General features: G+C 38.6%; 1 protein-coding gene across 2 annotated transcripts; it reads right to left on the reverse strand.

Annotated features, from left to right (window-relative positions):
* rorc (RAR-related orphan receptor C) lies at window positions 1-24,067 on the reverse strand. 2 transcript variants are annotated; one of them, XM_028470565.1, is made up of 12 exons: window positions 23,821-24,067; window positions 23,697-23,748; window positions 6,200-6,285; window positions 5,390-5,531; window positions 4,965-5,303; window positions 4,783-4,884; window positions 4,581-4,702; window positions 3,403-3,535; window positions 3,176-3,283; window positions 2,980-3,090; window positions 2,364-2,473; window positions 1-1,005 (listed from the first exon to the last, which is right to left on the reverse strand). In XM_028470565.1, the coding sequence occupies exons 1-12, from the start codon at window positions 23,857-23,859 to the stop codon at window positions 841-843; spliced, it is 1,509 nt and encodes a 502-aa protein (XP_028326366.1). In that variant the 5' UTR covers window positions 23,860-24,067; the 3' UTR covers window positions 1-840. The 2 variants fall into 2 exon arrangements, with proteins under 2 accessions (XP_028326366.1, XP_028326367.1); XM_028470566.1 differs by lacking the exons at window positions 23,697-23,748; window positions 23,821-24,067 and adding an exon at window positions 13,442-13,594.
* Window positions 24,068-24,717: the final 650 nt, after the last annotated feature.

A 24,717-nucleotide genomic window follows, 5' to 3' on the forward strand; every position in this document is an offset into this window, starting at 1 on the left:
CAGCATGCAGAATGAGTTTTTCTACTACATCATAACCGTTTACATGAAAAATGTTCCTTGTCCTAATCTGCAACAATACAAAAGCATGAAGGGATGTATTCAAACAACAGGAAAAACATTATTTAGGAATCATTGGTCTGTTTCTAACATCTGTCTGAGGGACAGAACACAGACACAGAGACCCAATAAAACTTAACACTGCAGTAAAGCAAAACTATGCGTCCATATTAAATAGAAAAACAAAGCAGAAGGAACTGAATCATTTTTTAAATCTGTGTAACATTAACACATTAAAAACAATGTCTTTCAAGCCTTAATATTTCCCTCTATAGCTGAGGTGCAAATAAATGATACTCGTGAGTTTTAATGAGTCCCACACAAATCTTCTTTAAATGCTCTACACCCCATGTTTTTCAGGATGGTTTTAAACCTCTACGAGCAAACTGTGACCCCAGAAAAATGTGATGCTATGTTTTGACTACCAAACATTTGTTTTGATTAAAAACTGAGGCTTTGGTGAAGTGTTGGTTTGGATTTTGATTTTTTAAGAACTAACATGTTGCCTCTTTGAATTCAAATGAGCATCTAGAAAGAATCATAACAACACAACCTGAGAGAAACTTCATGAAAATATAGATTTGAACCAACTGGAAGTGGAAGTCATAAAATGCATAGAATATTATCATTTCAGTGCATTTCTCATCTATTTTCATCATTAGGAAAATATATTTTGTTGATTCCGCAAGAAATTACCAGCACGTTTCACAAGTGTGTGTGTGTGTGTGTGTGTGTGTGTGTGTGTGTGTGTGTGTGTGTGTGTGTGTGTGTGTGTGTGAACCATCAGTGAGTGGCTGCTGGCAGCAGCTCTGCCTCTGATGCAAACAGCTCCTTGTAGAGCGGAGGGAACAAGATGTGAGCAGTGAGCGGGTAATGCTGGCTGAACCACTGCAGCTTCTCCATGTGTAGGCTGCACAGTGAACGCAGCACCGCCATCCTCTGGTTCAGCTGCAGGAACACACACACACACACACACACTTTAAACACCTCACTTCAACAGCAGTGTAGGAAGTGTGATATATGGAAGTTAAAAAAAAAAAAAAAAGAGTAAAAGCACTAACAGACTTAAACTAAGAGTTTCCAGAAGTCTGGTTGGGCATTCATGTATCTATTCTAAATGCATTTAAAGGTCCCATGTAATGCTATTTTTCACACATCTCCATTTGTTCTAAGAACCCCAAAAACATAGTATTTGAGGTTTATTTTCACAAACTTTCATGTTTTCCAGAGTTTTAGCCTCTGAAAAGTCACTTTCTGAGCAACTCTACACAAATAAACGGATTTGCGGCCAACTTATGCATATTCATGAGTGGGCGAGTCTATAGACGGGACACTGACTTCCTCCTCCCCACACGGTGACATAGGGCCAGAGGACGGCCCACCCTCCTCCCACCCACTCCGTAGCTGAGCTCATGCTGCTTTACAAATGGGCGTCCACCGGTACATACATAGACTATAGAAAATACATACATAGCACTGCACAAAGGATGCTGACATGCTCATTTTCGCGGGCGTGTCTGTTTACATGTCAATCACGGCAGAGAGCTTCCTGGAGGCGCGGCTTCTCCAGCTCAGTGCTGCGTCAAATTCATCTTCAAAGTGGGAACGCGTCATCAAATTGGAGCGAGGTGTTTGGGCTCACCCTGCAGTAAGAAAGGAGCAAATCACCCTCTAACTAACGATTGAGGGAATCACTTTGGGCATGTGTATGAAGCCCAAATAGCACTTTTATCATGTTTAAAGCACAGAAAAGTTAATTTAGCTTAACATGGACCCTTTAAACATTATTGGTCAAATCTCTTCATACAAAAGAGTTACAGTTTTAACTTTAGTGTTTGCATTTATATGGGTTACATTTATTGTTATGATACAATACACGATGAAATGCTCCATGCCTATAAATAGATCATATAAACAAGAGAACATACAGACACTGTTCTTTCACTGATCAGAGTCTTTCTGTTCAGGAGCAAATTCCAGCTTCCAACCAACAATCTAAGGCACAAACATTCCATATTCTCAGGAGAAGTCCTGTCCTGCATGATCCCTGCTCCACACCTCTTGATTAAAAAAACTGTTATTATTATTATTAGGCTTATATTGATGATGACACAGGTTCATCAGATTCTAAATCTAAAACCTGAGATCACAATTTGAAACACATTTAGAGACTACATTCAACATAACATACAGAATCCTAAAGTATGCAGAAACATCTTGGGAAGATGTGCCTCTAATATATTTGACCCCATCCTATTTTCTAAACGTTAGTACAGCTGAGAACAATAACTGGGCCATGTCTGTACCTTGTGCATCAGGCTTTCTTGGTTGTCTCTGTGTAAAATGTGTCTTAGTCCAAACTCCAGACTTCTTTGTGCTCGCTGCACTCTGCCTCGATCTTCCAAACATGGACGATCTGCACAAGGTCATATAAGAAGACGAAAACCCACAAAACATATTACAGAGTATACTCTCTCACACACACATATTATTTCATAAGGAGGAGTGAGCTATTAGGGAACTGGTCCTCTATATGAAGATGTAGATGTGTTTAATTTGGCATTTGACATCAATTTGAAACATGTGATGGCAAAAACCAACATTGGTCTAATTATGAGGAGTTAGGTTGTAGTCTTGTGGATGAACTTATTTTAGCTGCTAAATGAATGATGGAGTGACCAGTTAATACATTATATTTTCTTTAGCCGCCACTAGATGGCAGACAAGATTAAACAACATCAACATTCGACGTGAGAGGCAATAAAATACGTTTTTACACACTAAAAAATTATAAATAAATAAATAGTTTTCTAAAGAAAGATTAGCCTGGGACAATCTGTTTTAGACATCTGCTAAGGAAAGCAATAAATACAGACTTGTGTCCTGCTAACTATTTCTTTAAAGACGATGACCCAGCCTCACCCGCGTTGATTAACACCAGAGCACTGAAGAGAGCGATCTGCTGCTCACTGAGCTTCAGGGCACACATTCCATGAGCAAAGTCAAACACAGCCGTGATCAGATCTCCACAGGCTACAAGAAGGGGAGACACCAACAAGTGTTAAAAGGTGTGTGAATCTAGAGTGTTCTCTGTTTCAGGTCTCAGTTAAACACTCACCCAGAGACTTGAAAACTTCGACTCCAGCAAACTTTCCATCAAAAAACACAGAGTTGTTCTCGGCGTTGAAGAAGCGGCTCATTCTGACGAGGACCACCTCCATGGAGCCTGAATGAGAAATAGAGGAAGTCAGACGAGATCTTTTGAGAGGACGATCTTTATGTGTGTGTGGAAGTGTAAAAGGCTGTGATCAGATAGTTTCATTCTGTAAAGGGAAATCGTTTTACCAGTCTTTAACAGTGCAATCTGGTCGTTTTGGCTGAGCGTGCGAAAACCAGGGATCTGCTTAGCAAACTCCACCACGTACTGCACAGCATCCGTCAGTCGGCTGGCACAATGCTGCCACATCTCATCCACTGACTGTGAGAGAGAAGATGATAAAACACAGGACACAGACCTTGAGATGCTTCTTTCTAACAAAATAAAACAAGAGCACTCAGAGAGCAGTTATCTGGATCAGTGATCCTGATCCTTGTACCATGATCATTCACACTTTAAAGACATTTCTATCCCCATTAATAATAATACAGTAGGTCAAATGGATGGGCACCCCCATTTTTTGTTTTGAAAAATCACAATAAAATAATTGAACCAAGGTTTGAATCTTTGAAGTTTTACCAATGATGAAAGATATCGGGATTATTTGATTATTGAAACTGATACAGAATCAGTATTGATTTGGATTCTCTTCCATGGTGTAAGGTCTAGCTTTGATTAAAACTTTGTCAAACCCGTTGAGTACATTGGATGTAATCCTGCTAATAGACAAACAAACAAAAAAATAAACACTGGTGAAAATATTAACTCCTTGGTTGAAGTAATGCAACTTTGCTCTTCTTTTAAAAAGGGCTTCAAACCCATCCTACCACTTCAGTTTCTGTATTAGATGACATAACCATCTTCCTCCTGTGACTCAACTACATGTACAATCACAAATCCTATCTATGCAATAATTCACATCCAAGTGCAATACATTATCTGTGCCATATATATCTGTGTATTTATATATCTCACCAACAGGTCAGTTTACATTTTATATTGTGTGTTATGTTAATGTCTATAATGTGCTCAGTATTATATATATTTATGTTTATTTTTCCGATATTTAATTTAAGTGTTTGTTATAGTCATTCCTCATTCTTGGAGAGCACCTTAATTTTGTTGTATGTTGTACAATGACAATGAAGTATCTATCTATCTATCAATCTATCTATCTATCATTCTATCTATTATTTACTCGTATTCTTTAATATGGAAATGAAGCATATTGTTCTTAGTTTTGGTTGTATTCAATAAACAAATGTGTGCTCTCGACATGAGAAACAGTGTTTGGTGAGTGGACACACAAACACACACACACGCAGGAGGATGACGTGTAGTTTCAACATAAATCATGCTGGTATACTTTGCTCTGGTAGACTTGGATCTCCTCTCTGCTGTACAGCTTCCACCTGAGAACCTGCAGCTCCTCCACTCTGTACTGACTGGTCTCTCTGTGGGATCGAACGATGCTGGCACACATGTCATCTAAGGCCAAACAATACACTGATAAATAGAAAATAATGTACACATTAAATATACAGAGGGTGTTTTCGACTGTTTCTTACCCAAGCTTTGCAGAGAGTGAGGATAGAGGCTGTAGGAATCCTCCAGAGCGTTGTAGGACTGAATCGCTAACAGATCATGAGACGGTTGTCTAGAGTCGAATTCTGAATGAGAACAAAAACAACAGTTAAGAATCAAGAGAGGAAGGTGAACAACATGCTGCACAAAGTGCTGAGTCACTCACCTCTTCCATCAGGACTGTTGTCCCCTCTCCCTGGGGCTCTTGATGTGGGAGAGACAGCAGAGCTTCGGTAGATCATAGCAGACACCTGGGAGTTGTTTGGGGAACACACCAGGTAAGGGTGGATGTCAGCAATGAAGGGCAACAGCTCGCCGTCCTCCGTGTAGGAGTAGTTGGTGGTCATTGGCTGCAGGAGTTGCTGGGAACGCTCTGGATGGTTCTTGGTGGGATACGACAACACAGACCGTGTGTCAACCTGAAGCTGCTGCTGCTGCCGATGCTTCTCCACCTCAGCATTCAGAGAGTCCCGCTGACGTTTGGACATCCGACCGAACTTCACCGCTGAGTACAACAACACAGGCAACAATGGTGTGAATGCAGAACACAAAAACTATTCTATTTCTCATGTTAACTGGTTTTTGTCCCACCATCTCTGCTCATGCCCTGTGCCAAGCACTTCTGCAGGCGACAGTGTTGGCAACGGTTGCGGCTGGCTCGGTCGATCTGACAGTTTCTCTGTCTGGAGCAGGAGTAGGACACAGAGGGAAGCTGGCTGCGCCGGAAAAACCCCTGCAAGTAAAATAAGGCAGCACCGCAGAAGCCAGTCAGAGCAGAAAAACATCAGTCAAAAATAAATAAAAAAAACAAAAACAATACATCGAAAACAATTCAAACTTGTAATCTCCTACATATGTGAAATAGCTGTGAACTAAAGTCTGCTAGAGCACATTTATCAGTTACATTTGGGGTTTTTTACATTACATTATCTTTTTAAAAAGGGCAACCATGGCTCAGGTGGTAGAAGGGACATCTTCTAATTGAGGGGTCGGGGGTTCAATGCCTGTGCTATACATGTCTAAGTGTCAAAGTGCCCTTGATTAGCGCCTTGCATGGCAGCTCAATCCCATTGGTGTGTGAATGTGAGTGTGAATGGGTGCATGAGCTGATATCTTAAAACGCTTCGGTATCAATCGGAAAAAAAAACCATAACTCTCAAGATATTTGTTTTTTTCTTTTATGAAAAATATATGAAAACAACAATTGTCCATTAAAGGCTAAAATATATATACATATATTAGTCATTGATTTGCTGAGGCCAGGGTTTGGATTTTTTTTTTCCATGATGGGAAAGACTGAGCAACAGATGATATCAGTAACGTACGGTTGCTTATAAAACAACACAGTCACTGTGCTCAAATCAATAAAGACAAGAATGAAATGATTTGTTTCTCGCTCACCTTACAGCCCTCACAGGTGATGACTCCATAATGCACTCCAGAGGATTTATCACCACAGATCTTGCACGGGATAACTTCAATCTGGGCTGTAGGAACACAGAAATATTAGAGATGTTTACTGTTGCTAAGAAGATACCCAAATGTATAAAAATTGCAACTGACGGCCCAGATTTTTGCTATTTCAAAAACATTATTTTATTAACATGCTCTTACACACTAAACCTGTGTGGCTTCCTGCTAAAACATCTCTCTATAAAAGCAAGGATCCTCTGTCTATCTGTGTGTGTGTGTTCCTCAAATCTGCAGATCAGCATCAGACTGACCTGAGAGTTTCAACATGGCTGCTGCTTGGTTCTAGGGTGTGCAATGTCAGATTTGTTTGGACGCCCCACCCCCACATTATCAGTTTGAACAATGGAACATTGGTCCTACCTCTACAGTGATGATGTCATCAGTTAGAACATTGGGATTTTTTTAAATTATAGGTACAGTGCATATTAATGTACACTTCTGTAAATATGCCAGAATTAGCCTAAGGGCACATCTGTAGTCCCAGAGCAGTGTTGGGGTTCGGTGCCTTGCTCAAAGGCACCTCGGCAGTGCCTGAGAAGTGCCCTGGCACTTCTCCAGCGACCAGAATAACTTTTGGTACGCACCGGGACTGGCGACCTTCTGGTTCCCAACCCATGTCCCTACGGACTGAGCTACTGCCGCCTCCACAGTGATGATGTCATCAGTCCTACCTCTAAAGTGATCATGTCATCAGTCCGACCTCCACAGTGATTATGTCATCAGTCCTACCTCTAAAGTGATGAGGTCCCACCTTCAAACCCAAGCTCATTTGGCCATCCATGAAAAATCTACTTACCCACCCACTTTTCTATAGCAATACATACTTCCTACGGCCACTGCACTAGTCTACCTGAATCGGAATAATCTCCCCTAGTGATATATAGCTCTAAAATCAATCTTAGGCTTAAATTTCTTAGGGTCAGGGTCGTGGCCTCAACAGAGAAGCCCAGATGATGGCATCCCATGCAGCTACTTCCACCAGCTCCTCTGGGAGGATCCCCTACATTGTTTGAAACACATAGAAGGTTTTTCTGCAGTATTTCATAATAATAGTCAAGAATTTTGTATTTTTTCGTCACTAATGTAAGTGTTTGACTAACTAAGCACTTTGGGTCCCAGTCATATACTGTATGTTTATGAACATTTTAAATATTCTAGTGTCACTTTGTTAAATGCTCTTATTTGACATGTTTACCAAAGCTGTTCTAATTCGACCTAGATTGCACAAATTCAAACCCATAACGTTTTTCCATTGAGGCAAACGTGTTAACCACTACACCTACATGCTGCTCTATGTTCAGGGCAATAAAGCTGAATCATGTGTGAGCAACATTAATCAAATCTAAAGGTAAAGGGTGTGGGAATGGCTGCCCTGTAGGATTAAAGTTCAGTAAAATACAAAAAAGGCAATTTATACACCAATAAAAGTAACGATACACAATAAATGGCAAGAAAACCACACTTAAATATTTACAAATTTCCACTGTGAGAATTTGAGTCTTAAAGTTACACATCAATGCGTGCATGTCCATTGGAAACCGCAAAGGTATTTTCCTCTGAAAAACTGCTGTTTTCTTAATGACAATGAACAAACTAATGTCAACTGCATCGACCAGAGACTCTTGAAGATGTGGAATATTTGCAAACAGCGAGAGATGAGGAATATGAAGGTGTGAACCTCAGAGTGCTTTCATGTGGTTTCCTTGATTCACTTCTACTCTGACTGTCCTTCTTTCAATTTGTGTCTTCCTTTGTTAATCGGTCTCTGTCTCACTCACAAAGGACTCTGCTGCCAGTAATGCACTCTCTCCTCCACCAATGCCAGTAATAGTCGCCCCCTCCCACAGCCCTCTGAATGCCCTTCATCCTCGTAAACTTTCACACCTTAGCTTTTTGAATTTTCATTGTAGTAATGTATGTACAGTCAAGTCTTATTTGTATAAATAAATTTGAGCTTTGACCAGAATTAGCTTTCAGAAGATAGAAACCCTGTTTTTTAAAAATATATATTGACCTGATTGCATCACACGGCTGCTGGTTATTAATCGTCTGTGATTCCATGCTGCATATGTTGTATAATTTAAGTATTAACTCTTTTTTAAACAATCATCTACTGTATACATCCTGAAGATGTAATCTTGGCAACACGCTGGGCCTAATTTCTCTTGAGCTGCCGCTAGGTGAATCACATTTGCTATAAATACAGTTGTTAACTTCACTTGAACAACTGTAGCTAATAAATTGGCTGACGAGACTGAGCATTGTATGGTAATTTTCGTCCTATGCCGTTGAAGATGAGTGTTTTTTCACGTACTTGACTTTCTCTACAAAACTGTGTCAGACATTCTGTGTATGTTAGTGTGTCAGTATGTGCCCTCTTTATCAGATCTTACAGGGCATCTGAAACATCCTTGAAACATCTGGAACTAGAAGGTATATACTAGAAGGTAGGCTCAAGCTAAGATTTGATACACAGAAGAAGAAAAAAGGTGCACAAGAGCTGACACCTTTCTGATTAAACTTTTATTAGTGTTAAAGGTCCCATGTCATGCTATCTTTCACCCATCTCCATTTGTTCTAAGAACCCCAAAAACATAGTATTTGAGGTTTATTTTCCCAAACTCACCTGTTTTCCAGAGTTTTAGCCTCTGAAAAGTCACTTTCTGAGCAACTCTACACAAACAGGCTGATTTGCAGCCTACTTATGTATGTATATTCATGAGTGGGCGTGTTTATAGACGGGACACTGACCTCCTCCTCCCCACACGGTGACGTAGGGCCAGAGGACGGCCCGCCCTCCTCCCACCCACTCCGTAGCTGAGCTTATGCTGCTTTATAAACACGAGAGCGTGGGGGCGGGGCGTTCGCCGGTACATACATAGACTGTAGAAAATGCATACATAGCACTGCGCGAAGGACGCTGAAATGTGCACCTTCGTGGGCGTGTCTGTTTACATGTCAATCATGGCAGAGAGCTTCCTGGAGGCGCGGCTTCTCCAGCTCAGTGGTGCGTCAAATTCATCAGCAAAGTGGGAACGCGTCATCAAAATGAAGCAAGGTGTTTGGGCTCACCCTGCAGTAAGAAAGGAGCAAATCACCCTCTAACTAATGATTGAGGGAATCAATGAAAAAAAAAAACTTTGGCCATGTGTATAAAGCCCAAATAGCACTTTATGATGTTTAAAGCACAGAAATGTTAATTTAGCATAACATGGGCCCTTTAATCATGAGCTGTCTCCCTCCATTCACTCAGTTTCGCCAACTTCATCTCATCCTGTCTATTGATGTATTCATCTTAGAAACAGATGAAACTAAGCATGCATGACTGTTTTCTGTTACAAAACAAGGTCATGAAGTATGTCTGTCATGTTGTATAAAATCAAGGCTGACGTTGAATCATCATCATGTAGCTGCTTTGGATCCATTTAGTAGCTGAATGGCTCATTCAGTAAGTCTGTATGAGGCCTTCAGGCTATAAACCTTCAACATCCATCACAAGTGATCAGATATACAACTGTATGTGTGGAAAATGTCAGCGTTTTGTGAATTCCGTTTTGCTCAGGTGATCATAAGGTACCAAACCAAGCAGTATTTCAGCAGACAAGAGGTAACGCTCACGCAAACACAAACCAGTCACAAAGATTGATTGAATACATGTCCCAGAATAGATGTGTTGCACTTTAAGAAAACAGAAATCTTGAGGTTTTGAGGGCACAACAGCTTTGGTAATGGAAATATTCAGGTTTTTCAGAGAAGGTTTGAAATAAGGACGACCACCCACGTAATGCACGCAAAGACACTTCCACACAGAGTCTGTTTGGGTCTTTCAATTTATAGTTCTCAAACCTTACAATAAACACACTGGATGAAACGTCAAATAAAAAATCACAATGAATTCAAAAGTAATTAGTAAATTCATTGACGTCTTCATTAAATAAGGGGAGAAAATGTGGTTTTAATTGATTTCCTCTAAGCCCGACTGGTTTGACAAACAATACAGTCACTCAGTCTGATGTCAATAATAAAAACAGAGAACAAAACGTATTAAACAAAATAAACGTCTGACAAAAATCCAAACCAAGAAACACAAAGAACTTTCAAAATAATTTCAACACCAACCAGCAAGAAGGGGGGAGAGAAATACTGAATTGCTCGAAGGTTCTTACGTTCAAAAATGTTTACTATAAACCAAAACGTTCGTGTGTGCCTGCGTGTGTACAAACGTTCTAAAGGAAGATTGAGGTTTTTTGATTTGTATACAGTGCAACAAACAAACTGCTGACAGGGTGATTTCAGGCTGGTTAGTGTCTGTGTTGTCTAATCCCATCACACACACACACACACACACACACACACACACTAATATTTCATTCATCTCAAATAAAAATGTCTGTATTACTGTATCTCTATGTGCATATCATAATAAAAAATTGTTGTACAGTGCTTTTTTATTATACAGTAAAGTAAAAGAAAGTCACATTTTAAAGTGTAATAAAAAGATCATAAGTGGGATTTGTTGTGCTTTTTAAATGCACAAAATATTAAGATAATAAACAAAACAAGGCATGTTTTAATCCTGGGAGAAATGTGCAATCAGACACTTGGCGACAGGAAATCAGATAAGGCGCCTAAGACGTGAATAGAAAAACAAAAAGTAATCTGCCTAAACAGACTGCAGGCACTAAAAATGGTGAACTAAATAAAATATTTGAGTGTCATTTAATTACCAGACATTCATTTATGAAGATTTAAATTTAGACATGAAAATAGAGCGGCGATCAAGAGCAGACAGTTGAAAATCCCTCAGCCATGCTCGAGACATTGCGTTTATCAAGACAGGAACCATACACATGTTTTTGGAGCTGTGCTAAGCTAAAATCTTTCTGGAAGATGGTGAACACAACCATAAATGACATAATTGGCTAGTCTATTTCAAATAACTGTGTTGTAATGTATCTGGGAAAAATTGAACATAAATGACAGGTATCCGATTAAAATTTTATTGATGGTCATTAAGCAAAAAAGCGATAACCAGAAACTGGTACAATGTGGAATCCCCAGAGAAAGAGCACTGGTTTGAGGTCATCCAGGACATCTATATGATGGAATAGTTGGCGTACCAACTAAAGAAGCAATGGCAACAATAATTAACTAGATCACTTGAAAATACACCCAGGAAATGCCCCTGAAATTGCCTACCATTTGTTAAATTATTGTTTCTGTTTTCTGTTTATTTTTATTGTTTTTGATTTTTTTTTTTTTGTATTTATTTGATTTTATCATTTTTTATTCAATTTAAGAATTTTTCTGTTGTGTTTTTTTCATTTGTTGTTGTTTTTTTTTGCTTTTCTTACATTTATAACATTGTTTGTATGTTAGAAAAAAGAAAGAGTGGCAGCAAAAGCATTAGGCCTGTCCCGGCAAGTGAGATATATCACGTAATGAGATATTCTGACAGTTTCTTTCAGTGGTTACAGTCATTCAAGCCTCATTGACTCAATAATGTTTTTGGTTTTTTTTTCTTTCGTTAAGATTTACCAAAAATTCCTTAATATTAACATTTTTACATCAAAAAATACATTCTAGATTATACGGTTAAAGTTTTATGGTAAGTTTTAAAATTTTGGATATTTAATGATGCTAAAAAACTGGAAAATAAAAAGAAAATAAACACTGTAAAAACAGAACTACGAGGTAAATCTAAAAAAAAAAAAAGTGCTATTTGCTCTCTAAGAAAAGACACATTTACAATAATCAGCTAAATGTATTTCAGTGCTAACAGTAAGCCTTCAGATATTGTAATATTCAGTAAGCTAATGTTCGAGAGTGATTTCATTACATTCTTTCAATAATTTAAAGATGACTACATTTAACAAACACCTGAGGATTAAAGGTAGGAGTTCACGCACACACCCTTTAGTATCTGACTTAGTGTGTGACTGTGTGTGTGCACAACGGGGTTGTATTGAAATTGGTAAAAATGAATGAAGCAGCTGCACTGCTGCATTTTGTGTGGGGGGGGAGGGAATGTTCTACCTGCGTGTGGACGTTTACTTTGATCTGGAGCCAACGGCTTCTGTTGCTTTGGAAGTGCGCTGCAAGTTTCTGCACCGAGAGGAACAAGGAAATCCTCTCTGATAAAGAAACTGCCAAAAAATCCTTACAGGAACCCCGCAACACGTCAAAGACGGCCAAATCAAAAGTTTGTGGCTCTGAATATAGGTAAATTTGAGGTTCCTTTGAAAGTACAACACCATGAAATGCTCCTAACTGCTGGTTTCCAGCTGCTATAAGGGGACAAAAAAATACCAAGAGGCATTTTTATCAGTTGAAGATAGTTTTCCTCTCAATCACACGCACACAGCTGCAAGGCAGAGATAGGCTCATCTTGGCGGCATCTAGAACCAGCTGCAGATCTGTGGTGTGTGTGTGTGTGTGTTCTTTGCAGTATTGCCTGCACAACCACTAGCATATGCAATCAAAAATGGCAGTAGTTATCATTTTGCCCCTTTGTCTTAACCAAACATATAGCAAATAATACACACACAAAAAAAAAATAACTTGACGAACTAAGTAAACAAAGTAACTAATTTCAAACTGAGTGGAGGTTCGAATGCTGGATTTGAGTAATTTTAATATAGAAGTACTTTGTATTGAATCAAAAGGAGGAGACAACTGTATAAAAAAAGGTCATTTTGGTAAATCCAATACAAGAAGAACATGGAAACCACAGAGAAAGGAATTGAACACAGAACCATGCTGTCAGGCCATAGTGTTGACGATTAAATAATCACTCTACCTAAATTAAACCAAAGAGTAAAGTGCGCCGCCAAAGTCACCAGTGCATTGTTCAGCTGGGTGTTACATATGATGATGCATTTTTGCAGGAATTTGACTGTAAAGGCAGCTGTCGTTTACTGAAAAGCACAAAAACATCAAAAACGGCAGGTCATTTAACCTCACGCACTGGTTTGTTTGAACACATCCTGACGACGACATGACACGCCATTAAAGATGTCAACTCAGAGTAATGAAAGAGATTGTTCATCATGAAAACTATGACCCAAAAACGTTTACCGAATCAAGGAGATTTGGAAATCACTTTGATTTCTCTGCCCACACACACTCATATCGTACACACATGACCACACTGAAGGTTTTCATCCCTACCTCGCATCATCCTCAGTCCTCCACTTGTCTCAGATGTCTGTCCCACTTTCACAAGCACTCTTTTCAACGCACTTTGTGGACATGCATTGGCACACACACACACACACACACTCACACAACTTTGTATCGTTCAACCTTTCCTCTCTCTTTCTTCAACAGGTCGGGTGCTCACTGCAGTTTCATACATCTGAGTGTCAGTCGCCACCAAATCTTCCTTGTTAGCATTTCAGTGTGTGTGTGTGTGTGTGTGATGTGGGGAAAAAAGAGGGGGGGACAGTCCCCTGCTCTGACATTTTTTTGTACTCAAGGTACTTTTTCACACTCTTGTTGTTTTTCTTTACCCCCCTTAATTCATAGCACGAGTAGGAAGATTCAGATCCCTCACTGTCAGAAGCTTCATCTAAGCCATAAGGTTATCTAAGTGGAGACTGTTTTTGTCACCACGGGGCTGAAAAAAAAACCTACCTCCAGATCAACAACGGAGAAATATCATATTTATATGATCCTCTGATAAAATCCCACTGTAGCAAACAAAACCAATATGATTTCCGTTTGAAGGGAATTTTAAATGGGAACAAAGCAGATTATTTGACATGCTTCTATAGCTTGAATTGGGAATAGGTTCCGGTCTTTGCTGTGTGTAGATTAGAGGTCGACCGACATGGAATTTTCGAAGGCCGATGCAGATAACAATTTTTTGGCCGATATCTAAAGCCGATATTTGAGGCCGATATACTTTTTTTTTTTTTAAAGCACATTGATTATGAAAGACAACTGAAATACTCATGATATAAATGTATATATTAGAAATTAAATTAAATACACCAATAGAACTCTTAACATTTATTGAACTTTAAATATACTAGTACACAACCAAGTAAAACAAAAATCCTTATTTTATTAAGGATATAATAGGATAAGGATATTTGATCGGGCACTATTATATTGTATACGTATCCTATTATATCAGCTTTTTATTTGTAAGCCTATTGGCTTCTACCTCTCCTATGCACATGCTATCATTATCATTAAGGTACTTTTTTTTGTTGTATATTCATACATCTGAATGGATGTTTTTTTATGTTCTTTTTTTTTCCTTTAATGGCTACACTAAAGTGCTTAAAAAATTTTTTTGTAAATTAAAATAAAAAAATCGGCCGATACTGAAAAAAGTGCATTAATCGGCCAGTCAATATATCGGTCGACCACTAGCGTAGATTTCATGGTCAACCTGTGCATACGTTAATTTCTCCGAACTAGTGTGTCTATGAAATAAAATGCACTAAATTAACCTACGCAACCATCAGCCCATGATTATCACTAATATTATCCAGCTGAACCAGCAAAATGATGGACAAGGTCTAATTGAAAAATAACTAACTTGGCCAAAAACTAGAGTCTAAAATAACAGGTGTGTGTTAAAGATGTGGGTGTTGAACCAGAGGATTGAAAAGAAGGAAATATGTTATCGCAGCTTATTGTATCAGAGAGCAGTGTGTGTGTGTGTGTGTGTGTGTGTGTGTGTGTGTGTGTGTGTGTGTGTGTGTGTGTGTGTGAGTGAGTGTGTTATTTGCTGTACAGGTGCAACGACGCATGCTTGCAATGCATGCAAAAATATCTAGCACAAATGTGAGCAAATGTCATTATCACACAAACACACACACACACTCACACACACACACACACTACGACGCACACACTGATTGATGGCTTACTCAAATGACTTTCTTGGACATGTGTGGACATAGTTATCAATGGCTGAATTTATTTTAAATGTCAAGTTTATTTAAGTTAGTTCAATAAAACAATTATTAGGTTTTTAACTGAATATTTATCTCTTGGACAAAACATTTCAGTTTCACATTCTCATGTTAATGTTAACACTGTAAAGCTAAAGAAACTAAAACAATAAGGACTACACATTTTCTCAAATATTTAGGATATGTTCTTTTCTTTAGAGGGTTGTTATAACAGGTAAAGCTATGATTAAAAGACATTTTAAAATTTATCAATATTTTTGCCTGGTTGTTGTCATTTTAAACCCATTTGTAGACGTGAAAACAGGTTATTCTGTGTGTAATTAGGAGTTTCATGACTGTCATAATTTTATTATACAAATTATGTACAACATAAATAATTTATAACTTTTTTTTTCTTTCTTTTGTCGTATGTTGTTTTCCCCAAATCTTTTTATTATATAAATAATTGCATTTCAGGCAGGATTTAAAATATAAAAAGTGCAGCTTCAATGCACCAGTCAGTAAGGACCAATTTATTGAACTGTGTTTATTTATTAAATAAGAGCTTATATCAACATAATGCTAGTTACTGTATCATTATAAATTGTTCACATGCTTTAAATACAGTATAACATCAAACCAAGTGTAAAACATACCTAAAAAGTAGTATTAGAAGGAATAAAACTTTTTTAAAAACCTAATAAATAAATGTAATGACACAAGTAGCTAACAAAGTCTGAATAAGTGCCCATATCAGTCGTTCTTTATCCACTCAGACCGCAGCACTTTTCAGGCCCTTCGTTCCAGAAAAGCCTGTCGACAGATAAGGTGTGTGAGAGTGAAGCAACAGGTGCTCGTTTTTCTGTCTGTTTCACCACAATAATGAAAAAGTCTGAATTGCGTTCAGTGTAAAAGTAAAAAGCGTGTGTGTGTGTGTGTGTGTGTGTGTGTGTACAGATAAGTATCAATCGAAGTCGTAGCTGGTCGCTCTTTGTCTGCCTTCTGTGGTTTTCTCTGCTTTCCTGCTCTCATCAAATCAGTTTTGCTTCATAAGCAGAAAACATGGAATGAAAGCAGAGCAAAGCAAGTACAGTACAAAAAGAAAAAAAAAAGAGAAAAGAAAGACGTTTCATCACATAACTTGAAAAGATTGTCAAAAAATGTTTAAAACGACACCTAAAAGCTAACAAGTTAAGGCCTTATTGTTTCCAAATCTGGAAATGTATTTTTCTACCCCTGTTTTCCATGTTTAAACCAATTCTGCAAGATAAAAAGTATAGTGTTGGTCTATTTAACTGGTGGACCTAGGAACAGAACTGGCCCATCACTCAATTTCCTTTAGCCAATGGCCTTTCTACCTATAATAATTAATAAATTCTTTGATAATCACTAAATTATCCAAACAATTGCAACATTTTGGATCACTTCCACCATTGAGCAGCACTTTTCCCCTTACAGCCATAGATACAAATGCATATGAATATGAATATATATTCATATCTATAGACCAGGGAACCCAGCTCTTATGAATACATTGCACAATCCAAGGCAAAGTTAATGACGAAAATATAAAGTTTAATGACGACTGGACCGACAGCATTTATTATTGGTTATGCCAGGAATTTTCAAACCTACATGCTCATCATGGACCACGACCCCAATTACTGAAGCAGTGAGCATGACTGATAAACACTGACATAAGCAGACTGCCTAACTGACCATTACCATGTTACATAACAGCAATGAGAAGTGTAGTACAGTATTGTGAAACCAGGGACAATATCACACAACTGTTATCGTGATGCAGTTCATGTTATGAAAATGAAAGTTGCATGTAAACAAACAATAAATGAAGTTGTTAGGTTTAAAATCAACTATAAAATACTGACATAAATTAAGAAAATCAACTCTACTCAAGTGTCAACAGTAAGGTTGTACAGTACACAAGCCTTTGTGCAGACTAGGCCCGTAGGCCATAAACTACAGTATATCCTAGGGTTTAGGGAAAAGGAAAAGTGCGGAACAACAATAAGAGAGGAGTCACACAAATATTCACAATCACTGAGGAATTTTACGTCACATAAAACAACGTGCAACTCCCACATGTAAAATCAGTTCAAAAACGTTCTTTTTTCTATAAAATGTCACTGCATGTAACTGTTGGAGATGTTTGAGGAAATTATCAAATTACATATACACAGTCAAATACTTTTTAACAGTTCAAAGGAAACCAACATTACAAGGCAATCTTTAAAAAGAGTTGGGATAAAATTCTGCTTTTAATGTGTTTGAATTCAACTATATTAAAAGGCTGAAAAAAAGTACTTTTGAGGAAAAATTATACTTCCATCTAACTTTTTAATAAACAATCTTTCATTAACAGTTGTGGAATATTGCAGCATATCAGCTTATGGAGGAAGTCAATGTGCACCCAAGAAATTGTAATTACTGGGTCTTAAACCAATGACCTCGGAGCTATGAAGCAGCAAAGCTAGTAGCTGAGTAGCACCAAACATCAATTTTTTTTAATAAATAAAAAGCCAAATCTTACTTGTCATCTTTATTTTACAACTTAACTTGACCTATAGAAATCCATTGAGTAAATCAATTCTATGAATGCAAAGAGTGACTGGAGGTTGGAATACAACCGGCAGTAAAATAATTGGTGATGACAATGAATAAAAACCAAACAATTTGGAGCAATCACATGCTGGAAAATGGGAACACTATTTTAGGAGGGATGCTGCAAATATCAACTGGTAAATATGTGTCAAAGCTTGTCCATATTAAGCTGTGCCATTACTGTGAAGACCCCTGTGTGTGACATGGTTGTAGGTGTGTTTTGCGTAAATCTGGGAAAAATTTGAATTTTTTCGTTCTGACTGACTGGGTGATCTTCTTTGACCATTCACTCCATCTATTCAATTCAACTAGCTAAATATGACAGCTGAATCAGATGTTCTATTTTTCACACATCTCCATTTGTTCTAAGAACCCCAAAAACATAGTATTTGAGGTTTATTTCCCCAAATCGCCTGTTTTCCAGAGTTTTAGCCTCTGAAAAGTCACTTTCTGAGCAACTCTACACAAACAGGCTGATTTGCAGCCTACTTATGCATATTCATGAGTGGGCGTGTTTATAGACGGGACACTGAAGTCCTCCTCCCCGCACGGTGACATAGGGCCAGAGGACGGTCCGCCCTCCTCCCACCCACTCCGTAGCCGAGCTCATGCTGCTTTATAAACACGAGACAGAGCGTGGGGGCGGGGCGTTCGCCGGTACATACATAGACTGTAGAAAATACAGCGAAGGACGCTGAAATGATCACCTTCGTGGGCGTGTCTGTTTACATGTCAATCACGGCAGAGAGCTTCCTGGAGGCACGGCTTCTCCAGCTCAGTGCTGCATCAAATTTGTCATCAAAGTGGAAACACATCATCAAATTGAAGCGAGGTGTTTGGGCTCACCGTGCAGTAAGAAAGGAGAATATCACCCCAAATAGCACTTTTATCATGTTTAAAGCTCAGAAAAGTTGAATTAGCGTAACATGGGCCCTTTAATAATCTATTTGAAACTGTCACTTAATGTTAATGTAAATTATTGAGGGATTAGCTCTACAGTATATAGCATTTTATTTTACAACATAGTCCCAAAGCACTTTACACAATAAACCACAATAACACTCCCACTCACGCACCAATAGTGACAGACCTGCCATGCAAGACAGAAATCTAACACGATAGGAGCAACCTAATATTCAGCCTATAACCCAAGGTCTCTTTGACAAATGGAGAGCTATTGCCTTGGAATCAATCCCTCAACCTCTCAATCAGAGGACGACTCCTCTGCTACATGAGCTATGGTCACCTAAATATGTTCCACGTAGAATAACAACAGCGTTTACAACAGATTAATCAGAGTCAACTCTAAGAAAATGGCTAAAAGGAAACTGAGATTTGTACCTCTTGCTGTATAGGAACATTTACATTGAGTGAAAAGAATAAAAAGCTGAAGCCTCTGCTTTAGAAAATAGGAGGACACCCACAACAGCCACTAAAACCAAGACATCCGTCACTGTAAGAAGAGCCGCCTGAGCAGAATGAAAATAAAACAGAAAAACCACAACAAATCTCCATTTTGACACAACGAGAGCACAAGTGTTGGTGTTTTATAACTCACTGGTTTCATAAGCTACTAACAACACAGTAAAAAAAACCAAAACCTTTTAGTTTTCCTGAGGTAGTGCCAGTAATTTATGCTAGCTTCTTCTGTTTCGGTGCTTTGGTCTAAAAAATAAGTTCTTCCACAACTAAACTCAACCAAACCTCAAACTAACATTCAAATGCATTAATAACGTAGCACCTGAACCACTCAGTTCTTTTATCCAAAAACCAAAACAGCAATAACAGAGTCACCAGAGGTTCCATCCATCGTACCTGTCAGATCCCACACTGCAGGACTTCATTTGGTCAGTCTGCCTTCAGCTACAAAAGTGCTAAGTTGTGGAATCCATTACCAACTAAACTCAAGACCATATCAGATTTTAAAATGTTCACCTTTAGGCTTAAAGCTGCAGTATGTAGAATTGTGAGACGCTCCACACTCCCCCTCCCCTCCGGAACAAAACTTTCCGGTCTTCTTGTGAACGCTTGCTTGGACGCGCACACTGTGGAACTCTTTACGACTTTTTTCTCAATAGAGACTAATGACCAATGTAGGGACTTTATCTTGTCTTAATCGAGATTTCTCTGATGTTTTAGAGACATAAAAGCACATATCACTCTCTGCTGTGAGGACAGTAAGAGGCTCACCGTCGCTCCTCACACACAAGCCCAGCTGATCAGAGCAGACACACACCCCACATCCACACTGCAGACAAAATGTGTCTGTTCTCTCCACCTTAGATAATGTTTCTCTTAGGTTTACAAGCTATTTATCTCATCTGTTATCACTTTCTCTCTCTGACTCAGTATGTGGAGCAGACAGCGCACGGACTGAAAGCAGATCGTGCGCAGTCCACCGCGCACACCGAGTCAGAGGAACATCTGCGGAGTCTGTTCCTCCTGAACACGCTTGTCTTTAAACTGTTGCTTCTTCACCTCGGTCTTCCTTTTTCCGCTTAATTTACCATGTAACTGCTGTGCCAAAAGCCGCATTAGAGACTTTTGCTGGAAAATCTGCCATTGCACTTTCCCTATTCTCAGATCGTGAGCGCACATAGACTTTTGACGAGCAGCTCGAGCAGCCAATAGTAACACCCAAAACAGCTCATGGGATCTCCCTGTTGGTAGAAAGATCTCTGATTGACTACAGTAAAGCATACAGTAAAGCTCATTTTCAGGGCCAGGAGAAGGAGCAGAGATTCAATGTCCACTCAGAACACTTTGGATGACAATATGATTATGGTTTTTTGACCAAATGACGACAAAAAAAACTTACATACTGCAGCTTTAAGTTTTGGTTGAAAGAAAACCAAACTTCAAACCCATTCATAAATAGCTGTGTGTGTGCGCACAAGAATGTTTCATAATCTTTGCATTGTGGGTGAGTATGTTTTATTGTTTTGACTATGTATTTCATTGTAGTGTAAAAAAAAGGCCCAACTAAGACAGAAGTTGTGAACTAGTACTAGCTAAACACTCTATGTGCAATACATCAGCTGCAAACTTATTTTGTATTTATGTTAGATTGCATTGTCCCTTTTAAATTAATAAATCATGTCACAATTACACGGGCAAAGACTCTATGTTGCGGCTCTATGTAGAAGTGTTCTTGCTCTGAAGTTTATAAAAGTCACACAGCAAAGCTAATGAGACAAACAAACTACTGTAAATCCCCATGCTGCAATAGCAGTTGAAAAGCCTGGCAGTGGGTTTCTGTGGCAGGAGTACAAGTTGTCTTATCTCCAAATGTTGCCAGTGGTTTGATTATAGCCAGGGAGAGGCTTTGAATAGTAAAGCATGGACGTACAGAAGCACAAATAGGAGCTAATCCCTAAGGATTACTCAGGTTTATTGCCATTCTTACCCCCTCACAGCACCTTAACCACACCCCAGTGAGAAGGATGAGGAGTGTTATCGTGGTAAAGATGGATGAGAGTGGAGGGGCGGAGGATGAGAGCGATCATGACACGGACGCCTAAAACAGAATCAGGTATGAAACTAAAACTGGCAGACTAAGATAAGGGATGACGGCTAGAAGGAGGTGGGAGTGTTCTCACAGTTGCATACTGGGAAATAAAAGCATGAAATACCCTAACATGTGAGCTTTAGCTTCGGTGCGTTGTGCTGTTTGGAAACAGTTGGTATAATCACAATCTTTATTAAAGTGATACACATGGCCTTTAGGAGTGTGACGATATCTTGATACGGCGATATATCGCGATATTTTTCCGCACGATCGATTATCGATATGCTCCCGCTAAGTATCAAATTTTTTTTCCGATTTATTTATTTATTTATTTTTTATCAAAACCTTTTCTGCTTTTTCACTAAAATGTGCAGGTACGTCTTCACAGATATTTTGTCACTGTTTTTTGAAGGAACCAATAAATTGTTTACTGGAATATTGCACTATACTGGTGTCACTGGTAAGAAAGACCCTATTTTTTGTTTACAAAAAGCACTATTGGAGATACTTATTCATTTACATTGGTAAGTTCACACCTATTTACAGAAATGTTGCATTAAAATAGTCTCACTGTTCATAGGACACTTTTACAAATTATTGTCTTTCAGAGATATGAAATAAAAATTGTCTTTTTTCACTTAATCTTTTTTTTTCTTGTTATGTCAGATTATTGTAGATTGATTCTGACCAATCACAGTATTGACATATTGTGAGATAATCGTTATTGTGAGCTTTGTATCGGGTATCGTATCATATGGTACCCAGAGGTTCCCACCCCTAATGGCCTTAGCCAATCACCTTTTGTATATCATAATTACTCCTACGTAGGGATGTAACGATTCACTCAACTCCCGATACGATTTGATTCACGATACTGGGTTCATGATACGATTCTCTCACGATTTATTTTACAAAATGGGACTGTACACAAATGACTGAAAAATATTCCTATATTTTTTCTGGGAAAATACTAGAAAATACTGTACTATTTTCCTTTTATTTTTCATTGTCAAAAGAATCCCTTGATAAACTATTCAAAACAATGCAATTTAACTAAAAATAAATCTTGAATGAAATAAATAAAGGAATAATATAAATGAAGAAGAAGCCTAATAATTTAAATTCTGGTTCTATAGTAAACAATGCAAAACTGCATAATAGTTCTTTTTCTTTTTAAAAGTGCAACTGAAAATTTATTTTGTGCCTCAACAATTTGACTTTTTTTTTTTTTTAAAAAAAGCAGTCATTTCACTGATTTTACGTCAGATATTTGTTTGCACCAGCAGATGGCGCTGGTGACCCAGTGGTCGGTTGGCATGCAGCTAATCTAGCAGTGAAGAAGAGATGCTATGCGCTAGCAGACAGAGCTAGTAGAAAAAAACGTGACTCTTACAGATATTCACTTAATATTACAGGTATTCTTTCGGTGCTAAAGGGGTAAGGAATCATTTATGAACATGTTTAAGAGTAGAAGGTGGCCAGAAAGAAAGTAGTAGCAGATTCCCCCGCTGCCAACACTTCTGGACAAGAGAAGGATATTTAAAAAAAAGTATTGCGATTCAATTTTCACAGTATCGATGTGAACCGTGATACCTATGAATCGATTTTTAACTGCCTTACGATTAATTGTTACATCCCTACTCCTGCGTATACATTCTAATCCATTTCGAAGACCAGGGCGATTACAGTGGACAGACTTTATATTGCACTTACCAAGTGCTTAAAGTGTTTTTATTGTAGCTTCTCTCATGTAGTAAAGTTTACATAAAAGAGTATTTCTATTTTCTTTGTCTTTTGGGTTGATATTCCCTTTAACAACTCATTCCAAACTCTGATTGGAGGATAATCTTCCAATCACAATTTGTGTCCAGTGTTCTGATTGGTTAAATGTAAATCTGTGCAATGTTAGACTCTTATCAACTTTAAGTGAATCCACTCAAGCACAACACATGCAGAGTGAGAAATTATGAGAGAAGACCTTATTTTATTTGCTCAATATATCTTTAGGTGTTGAAATCGTGTGCTTGATCTCATAAAATTGTAATTTTGCATAGATTTTTCTTTGCTTTGAGCAGAATTGTGGCAAAAGTTGAACACGCCCTATTTTTTTCTTGATAAATACCTGCATAAGTATATTATCTTCTTCATGTAAAGATTTTGAAGGAAAATTGGGCCACATTAGTGTTTATTCCATTGATGCCATTTATTGTCAACAGGTAGGAAAGCAGTGTCTGAAAATGGGCATATACAATTACAACAATAAATTCAGAAATGCTTTAAAGTACCAACTGCAAGGTGCTCGAGTATCCCTAGGGGTACACGTACCGCTGGTTGCGAATCAGCTGCAATAGACTACAGTAGACCTGAATGTGACAGGCTTCCTTACCTCTTTTGATGGGTAACACGTCGCACTCCTCATATTCCATATCTCTCCTGTCCTTAAACACACACACACACACAGAGTTTTGAACTCTTACTTCTTACCATATTAATTAAAGATGTTGTTCTACCTGTTGCTCTCTCACTAACGCCCTGGACGACGCAGACATTTAAAGACACGCACTGCCATGTTTACAGCGGGTCCCAGAACTCAGCCATCTTCATCCCCATCTTGTTCTCCTCTTCCTCCTCCTTCGTGTCTCCATGTTGTTCTACAGAGAATTCCTCTGGAATGAGTCCGTAGAGCTGGAGAGGCCCGGCCCGGTCCGGTCCTCACCGTCACTCTCACCCGCCGTCCCGGCTCGTCCCGGGGCTGCTGTTATGTCACCGGCTCTTACGTAACTACAGCGGATCAGGTTTTGCTCTGAAGTGCTTAATTGTGTAATATAATCCCGTGATAAAGCCACACATTTATTCCACACTAATGGAGACCAAACAATACTTTATAGGAGACAGTGAATCCCAGCAACCACTTTGTGGAACATATTGTGTTGACAATGACGTTCATTGCTCGTGCACAACGGGTTTGACTAAAAAACATTAACGTAGTCATTTAACGGGAATCACGTGCGTCCAGAGGCAAGGAGTTTTAAAGTCTTTCCACTGGCTCCCAGTCAGCCTCAGCAATAGACTTTAAAGTTCTGCTGCAGGTGTATGAATCTGTGAATGGGTTTGGTCCAGAATACATCAGTGAGATGTTAGTCAGGTATGAACCCAGCAGGTCTCTCAGATCTATGGACACAGGTCAGATAGTGGAGCCCAGAGCTCACAGTAAACATGGTGATGCTGCTTTTAGTTGTTATGCTGCAAAGAAGTGGAACAAACTGCCAGCGGAGCTGAAGTCAGCATCCAATGGGAACATTTTTAAATCAAAGTTAAAGGCACTTTTTTTCTCTACTGCGTATGATTGACAGAGGGAGTTTTTTGATCATATTTTAAAGGTTTTACTGATGATTTTTGTTTTTTGC

Source organism: Gouania willdenowi, chromosome 16, assembly GCF_900634775.1.
Source record: "Gouania willdenowi chromosome 16, fGouWil2.1, whole genome shotgun sequence".
Classification (NCBI taxonomy): domain Eukaryota; kingdom Metazoa; phylum Chordata; class Actinopteri; order Blenniiformes; family Gobiesocidae; genus Gouania; species Gouania willdenowi.